This window comes from Herpailurus yagouaroundi, unplaced genomic scaffold (genome assembly GCF_014898765.1).
Source record: "Herpailurus yagouaroundi ecotype Mexico unplaced genomic scaffold, PumYag 184, whole genome shotgun sequence".
NCBI classification, from domain to species: Eukaryota; Metazoa; Chordata; class Mammalia; order Carnivora; family Felidae; genus Herpailurus; species Herpailurus yagouaroundi.
In genome coordinates, this window is record NW_024412415.1 from 28,958,818 (window position 1) to 28,967,250 (window position 8,433).

Here is an 8,433-nt window from a genome sequence, read left to right on the forward strand (position 1 = left end):
AGGCTCTGCACTGACAGCTCAGAGCCTAGAGCCTGCTTCAGATTCTGTCTCCCTCTCTCTGCCCCTCCCCTGCTCACACTGTCTCCGTCTCTCTCTCAAAAATAAACATTAAAAAATAAATAAATATATAGATAAATAAATAAATAACTGTTCTTGTAAAAAATTTAGAAAATACCAAAACTATTTTAAAAAATAAGTTATAATTACCATTTAGCCAACACCCAATGAAAACTCACTATTAATATTTTTTAGTGTATTTCTTTCCTGATTTTTGTGACTATTTCATTTTTTTCACAATACTGCATATTCTATGTTTAGACTTCTCTTTTCCAGCAGATTCACAAATATTTTGTTTTCAGAAGCCATGGTTATATAAATTTTAAAAGTCATAATATTCCCTTGAGCATATATACCGTAATTTACCACCCATTTTAGATATTTAAGTTGTTTCCAAGTTTTATTTCTTATAATCATGTGATGAACATCTTTATGCATGAAGTATGGTCGATGTGTACAATATCAAGACAGAGTCTCAGAACATTTTAAGGCCCTTGCTATATAAGCACCATTATAAGCTGCCAAATAAGCACTGCTATAGACTGAATGTTTGTGTCCCCTCAAAATTCATACATTGAAACCCAATCCTCAGTGTGGTGGTATTTGGAGATGGGGCCTTTGGGAAGGGATTAGTGCCCATATGAAAAAGACCCCAGAGAGCTCCGTTGTGTGAGGACACAGCAAGAAGATGGCTATCTATGAACCAAGAAGCTAGTCGCATCAAATTTGCCAGCACCTCTGTAACAGTGAGAAATAAATATGTTGTTTAAAAGTCACCCAGTCTATGGATGACTACAGTATTCTGTTACAGCAGCCCAAAGAGACAAGCACCACCATTTTAAAATCTTGGGAACATGACAAATTTGGACAAATAATTTAGGATTGTAGCCCAAAATCACTTAATATTTTATTTCCATTTCCATATAACATACATATCAACCCCACCCCTAATGAAATTAGAAAGGCACTACTTAATTTATTTTCACTTGTTAATTTTATTTTTAATTATAGTAAAATACATACAACATCAAATTTATCATCTTAACCATTTTTGAATGTGCAGTTCAGTAGTGTCCAATGCGTTCACATCATTGTGGCATGTGCCACATTTAATTATATAAATGCAAGATTGTATTTTCCTCTGTACAAAGACCAAATAAGGGACACCTGGGTGGCTCAGTTGGTTAAGCATCCCACTCTTGATTTCAGCTCGGGTCATGATCTCACAGTTCTTTACTTTGAGAGAGAGAGAGAGAGAGAGAGAGAGAGAGAGAGAGAGAGAGAGACAGACGGACAGACAGACCCAACTAGGCTCCATGCACTGCCAAGGACTCTGTCTCTCTCTCTCTCCTCCTGTCTCTTCCCCCCTCTCTCTCTCTCTCTCTGCCCCTCCCCCACATGCTCTCTCTCATAAATAAATAAACATAAAAAAAAAAGAACAAATAAAAGCATTAAGAAATCTCTAGTCAAAGAGGGTAGATTCTTGCCTAAAGTACATGTAACAGCTATACAGGAACTGCCCTAAGGATATATGACTAATTACCTGGCAGCAGCTTCTACAGCTGAAGGCAAAACTATTAAATCACAGTAACTGGAGGGTGTTTTCTTCCAAAGGACAAGCACACCAAACTATATTTCTGGTGTTAAGAATCCCATGGGCTTCACACTTGACAGTGACAGCCAGTCGACTTTAAGAGAAAGGCACTACTTTAATGCAGCATAAATATCCCTTACAACTTTGGAAAAAATGTACTGTCAATAACAAATGGATATACCATGACACTGTTCCCATTCCACATGCAGCCAAACATGAGATCAAATTTACATTCTTAAATCTGAAAGAAAATTATATAAGCTCAATTGTCACTCTGACTTAGCCACCTTTTAATGTGGACAGAATAGAACACTAAGACTTGCACAGAAGAATATATAGACCCGACCCTTCAGGGGCATAGGAGACAATATGAAACAATATACGAACTATTCAAAGTTAAGTCATACAGTACACGTAACTCTAAGATCTAAGGATATGCAGTTATAATTACATGGTTAAATAGAGTTATTTGGTAAGGCTTCCTTGAAGAAATCACAGATTAGTAGAGGAAGCTGGAGACAGACATGTCATGTCCATGAGCTCAGAGGAGTGGTGTGTAAGCCAAATGATGAAGTGTCTGAAGGGGTTTTAATTTAATACAATGAGGTTATTTAATACAACTAGGTTATTCCAGCAGTAAGATGCAGAGACCAGCAACAGTGACAATAACTACAACACTGGTATTAGCATTAGGTCATGATAGTGTGGGTCAGAACCAACAGAAATGGCGGGGGGCGGGGGGAGATGGATCTAAGAAATACTTAAGAATTAACTAAATCCTAACACAGGGAAAACTATAGCATCTACTGTCTTCTACTGACCAGCTATTCTTAGTAAGTACCAACCACATTGTAACTATAGGAGTATATATTATTCCCTTCCTCACTATTTTCTTTTGCAAAATGCTTTTGACTATTTTTATCTGTTTATTCTTGTACACTGACATCAGAAAAAATTGGTAAAATTCTAAAATAAGTCTTTTTGGAATTCTCAATTACAAGTCTCATTTGGCTTCTACAGTATTTCAGAAGATCTGACACATGTTTTCCCCCTTTGGGGGAGTGAAGTCCAGAGTTTTATTCATTTCATACATATTTAAATGTCAAAATACCTTAACCTGAAGCCATCCCTATCGCCTCCAAAAAAACAACAAACAAAAAACAACCAAAAAAACCCCAAGCTTTATTCTTTTTTTACTACAAAGAAAAAGAGCAACTTACTGTATAAAATCCTAAATTTCTTAAGAGAGTTTTCATCAAAATTTCAGCCAGATGAGTGTCTGGATGGCAGCTCTGAGTGCCATAAGGTTGATCTGACAGGTTTCCATAGCCAGTACAAACAGAAGAGAGGTCAGCAGCATCAGAAGGTGAGCTATAGCCAAGTAAGGAAGCTACATGGGTATGATCTTGTAAACTTGTCAGAATGATATCCAGTTGCATTCTCTAAAGAAAAATATTTTCATCCATGAAATAGGTACAAATAGTTTAAAATGCATTTAAAAAGAAAAAAAAATTCCATTTAATATCCTGATATTTTAGGAAGCATGTATTTAAAAGAAAAGCTATGTGGCGCCTGGGTGGCGCAGTCGGTTAAGCGTCCGATTTCAGCCAGGTCACGATCTCGCGGTCCGTGAGTTCGAGCCCCGCGTCGGGCTCTGGGCTGATGGCTCAGAGCCTGGAGCCTGTTTCCGATTCTGTGTCTCCCTCTCTCTCTGCCCCTCCCCCGTTCATGCTCTGTCTCTCTCTGTCCCAAAAATAAATAAACGTTGAAAAAAAAAATTTTTTTTAAAAGAAAAGCTATGCCGGTGCCCAGATGACTCAGTCAGTTAAGTGTCCGACTCTTGATTTCAGCTCAGGTCATGATCCACTGTTCGGGTTCTGTTCTGGCAATATGGAGCATACTTGGGATCCCCTCTCTTTCTCCCTGCCCCTTCCCTACTCATACTCTCTTATTCAAAAATAAAATAAAACTTAAAAAAATTTTAAAAAAGAAAAGCTATCCCATTAATACCATTTAAAAAATGTAACTAATAATATTTTATTCCTTTTTACAATAATACATAATACCCAAACTCTAAGCAAAATGATATTCTCTGCATAATGATTTTAGCTAGCACTTTAAGAATAGGAAATGTTACCAGATAAATTATACTACACATTGTTCTACAGAATTATCAATGTAACTATTTATTCTAATATTTCAAATCAATCAACTGAAATCTAAACTAGTAAAAAATACTCACTGGAGTCATGGGTGGATTATATTGCCAGTAAGAACCACTTTTTCCCTGAAATCTACAACTCTACAATTGATTGTTCTACTTGGGTTGAGCAAAATGTACTTATTTTAATGTACATAATATTAATAATGTAATATTAAAAATGGAAAGAATAAGCACATTTATGTCCTCAAATATATTTTCACAGTCATCTTTTACTTTTTATATAAGCAATTTCACATAACATTCTGGGCATGGAACCAACAGTAGCACATGACCTTGATTTCAACTCAACACATTATAAAATGTCTCTGGCTTGACAATATAAGTAACAAATTTTGAAATTTTAATAACTAGCCCCAAATCATTTAATAAATTATCATTTGCTTCACCTTCATTAGAATTCTGGAAACTCTTCCAGCACAAAACATTAAATATTAGGATTTACTAGACCCATCAAGAATTATTCCATGAACACATGGCAACTGATTAGCTTCATTTCCCTCTATTTTTGTGTGTGTGATATTACTGGTTTACTCAGATACAGGGTAAAGGCTCACCTGTCCTTTAGATAAGCTTTCCCATCTATCAGGTCCTTGGGGCAAAAGAGAATGAAGTAACTCCATACGTTCTCGTAATGGCGGTAATAGCATGGTTGCTCCCACTGACAGAGTTTCAATTACCACCTAGTATCAAAAAAGAAAAGTGTATTTATTGACCTAGTCCTTATCTTTTTAAAAGAAATACATGAAAAATAAAATGCACTGATTATTAGGATCACAGAAGTCTAAAGAAAGTAGATCACAGAAGTCTGAAAAAGTGACATGAAAAAAGAAAGCATGCAAGTCCTTTAGAGGTCTTTAAGTAAACTAGGATACATATTTTGAATTTGCCACTAAGAGCTAATCATCATCCAACAAATATTTAGTATTGACTTTTTAGTTCAGGTCCTGGTAAGGATCTTTGCAAAGTGCTGTAGACACAAGTGAACAAGACAGACAAAAGCCTTGCTTTCATAAGCATACAGTCTAATGGGAAAGAGATCCTGAACAAGTTTTTACAAGTGTGAAAGAAGTCACATAGGGAAAGTACAAACTTGAATCACACACACACGTAATTAACATGGCCGATGGGCTCATGGAAGGTCTCCCTGAGGATTAGCCATTTAGGTTAAGATTTTTTTTTTAATTTTTTCTTAATGTTTATTTATTTTTGAGAGAGAGAGAGAGAGAGAGAGAGGGAGAGAAAACGCATGCACATGTGAGTGGGAGAGAGGCAGAGAGAGGGAGACAGAATCCAAAGTAGGCTCCAGGCTCTGAGCTGTCAGCACAGAGCCTGACTCAAGGCTCGAACCCGTGAGCTGTGAGATCATAACCTGAGCTAAAGTTGGATGCTTAATTGACTGAGCCACCCAGGCGCCCTGAGGTTAAGAATTTTAAAATGAGAAGAACTTAACCCAAAAAATGTTCAGGTAGCTATAAAGAATAGCTACAGGGGCGCCTGGGTGGTTCAGTCGGTTAAGCGTCCGACTTCAGCTCATGTCGTGATCTCGTGGTCCATGAGTTCGAGCCCCGCGTCGGGCTCTGTGCTGACAGCTCAGAGCCTGGAGCCTGTTTCAGATTCTGTGTCTCCCTCTCTCTGACCCTCCCCCATTTGTGCTCTGTCTCTCTCTGTCTCAAAAATAAAGGTTTAAAAAAAAATTTTTTTTTAAAAAGAATAGCTACATTATCTTAGGCCTCATAATTTCTCAGGGCTATAGCTTCTTTATCAGTAAAATGAGGGTGTTGGACAAGAAAAAATAAACACTTGAAGATTAAGGGCTCTTATAAATTTAAAATACAAAAGAAATTTAGAAAACCTGACTAGAAGAGTTAGAATATAAAATTAAATTTCTCATAAAGTAGAGGGGGAAAAAATGGAAAACAGGAAAGAAAACCAAAGAAAAATTATGAGGACTTGTCCAGGATGTCTAGTAACCTAAATAATAAGGGGTTTCAGAGAGACAGAAAACAGTGAAGAGGAAATCAATACACAATATACTTCAAGATAATTTCTTAAAACCAAAGGCGATGAGTTTCAAAATTAAAAAGGTCCACCCAAATATAAACCGATCCACATCAAGTGAAATGTGAGAACACAAAGGACAAACAGAATTTGCTATAAAACCCATAGAAAAAACAGATTTCTATACAAAGGATAAAAATTTGAATGCATTTGTTTTCTGAACAATAACACTAAAAACTAGAAGACAATGACTTCTACAAGAGAATGAATTCTTACAGGAAAATGATTTAGATCAGAATACTACACTCTCAACTATTCGTGAAAATATTCAACTCACAAACTACTTCATTTTGAGGACATTTTCAAAGAATATTTTTCCTATCTACCCTCTCTCAGAAGCTACTGATGGATATAGAAACCCAGCAGACAACGCCCTAACCAACTGACCAAGGTCAAAATCTCCAGTAGTAAGATACATCAGTACCATGAACCCCATGATGCGATGTACTAAGGACACATCATTTCTGTGGCATTCTTGTCAAAAATGTATAACCTCAGTCCAATCATAAGAAAACATAAGAGATAGATATTCAATAAAATAACTGACCAATATTCAAAAATTGTCTAGGTCATGAAAGACAAGGAAAAAATGAGGAAAAAACAGTGCAGAAGACTAAGGAGAAACATCAACTCTAATATGGGATACTGAATGTGATTCCTGCAAAAGAATAAGGTCATTGGTGGGAAAATGATAAAATTTCTAATAAGCTGTTTAGGGTAATAAATAGTATTAAACCAATGTTATTTTCTTGGTTTTGATAATTGTATTGTGGTTATGTATGATATTAGCATGAAGCTAAGTGAGAAAACTATATTTTATGCAACTTTTCCTGAAGTCAACAAATGGCTCAAAATAAAGCATTTAAAAAGAAACAAAAAAGAGCAGCAACAGTGATTATTGCTACAAATGGATTAAGTTACTAGAAGTTTCAGAGATAAGGAACAGAAACAGGCCTGTACACATTCCGAGAGAATTCATCTCCTAAGGACTCTCCTAACAGAGTAGATACCAAGAACATTCAAGGAATAAATAAACAATTCTAAAGATAATTTTTTAACGTTTATTTTCCTTATTTTCTTCCAGTGATTTTTGACCTTTTAAAAATACTACACTACCTCATTTCTGATAAATATTAAAAACTCAAAGTTCCTATTCACCACCAGGTTAGTATTTCTTATACCTGCATGCCAGGGATATGTCTCTCAAGTTGAAAAATCGGTTATCTTTTTTGTTTTTTTTTAAATTGACATCTGATTCACATGTCATAAAATTCACCTTTTTTTCAGTATAAAATTCAGTGGTTTTTAGTATATTCACAGAGTTGTACAACCATCACCCCTCTTCTAATTTTACGACATTTTCATCACCCCCAAAAGAAATTCTGTGTCTGTTAGCAGTCACTCCCCATCTCTCCCTCCCCCAAACCCGTAACAACCAACTGATATGCTTTCTTTCTCTACGGATTTGCCTACTCTGTACATTTCATATTTATGGAATCATGTAATATGTGGCCTTTTGTGACTGGCTTCTTTCACTTAGCACAATGTTCACAAAGTTCAATCATGTTGTAGCATGTATCAGTACCTCTTTTTTATGGCTGAATAATATTACCCTCCATGGACATACCACATTTAGCTCATCAATTCATGAGTTGACAGACATTTGTTTATTCCCACTTTTTGGTTATTATGAGTAATATTGCTATGAACATTCCTGTAAAAGATTTGAGTGAAAATTCTTTTGGGTATAGACCTAGATGTGGAAATGCTACATTATATGGTAATTTAATGTTTATTTAAGGAACTATCTTCTGAAAGCAGCTGTCCCAATTTACATTTCCACCAGCAATTAGAGAGTTTCAATTTTTCCACATCCTCACCAATACTTACTTGCTATTGTCAGTCTTTCTGATTGTAGCCACTGAGTGGGTTTGAAGCAGTATTTCATTGTGATTTTGATTTGCATTCCCCTAATCACTAACACTGGTGAGCATTTTTTTTTCATGTGCTTATTGGCTATATGCATATTTTCTTTGAAAATGTGTCTACTCAAGATTCTTTGCTCATTTCTAAAGTTGGGTTACTAAAAAAAATTTTTTTTAAAAGTTGTGTTATTCATCCTTTTTACTGTTGAGTTGTAAGGATCCTTTATATGTTCTGGAAACTAGAGTATTATCAGACATATGATTTACAAATATTTCTCCCATTCTATGAGTTGTATGTCTGTTTTCTTGATAATATTCCTTTGAGGCATAAATGTTTTTCATTTTGATGAAGTCCAACTTCTCTTTTTTTTTTTTTTTTTTTGGTTGCTTGTACTTTCAGTGTCATATCTAGGAAACTATTGGCTAATCCAAGGTCATAAAGATGATGGATGAGTTGATAAGCAAAATATGATATTTACGTACAAAAGAAGATTATTAAGCCTTAGAAAGGAAGGAAATTCTGACACAGGCTACAACATGGATGAACTCTGAGGACATTACACTAAGTGACATAA

General features: G+C 35.5%; 1 protein-coding gene across 9 annotated transcripts in view; it reads right to left on the reverse strand.

The window, feature by feature from the left end:
* The window catches only part of HERC1 (HECT and RLD domain containing E3 ubiquitin protein ligase family member 1), a 190,220-nt gene that overhangs the window by 112,563 nt on the left and 69,224 nt on the right, over positions 1–8,433 (reverse strand). For all 9 annotated transcript variants that reach the window (XM_040492922.1, XM_040492920.1, XM_040492927.1 and 6 more), the window contains exons 13-14: positions 4,430–4,555; positions 2,872–3,093 (exon numbers count right to left, since the gene is read on the reverse strand). In XM_040492922.1, the coding sequence (XP_040348856.1) occupies positions 2,872–3,093; positions 4,430–4,555 (348 nt within the window). The remainder of the gene's footprint in view (positions 1–2,871; positions 3,094–4,429; positions 4,556–8,433) is intronic.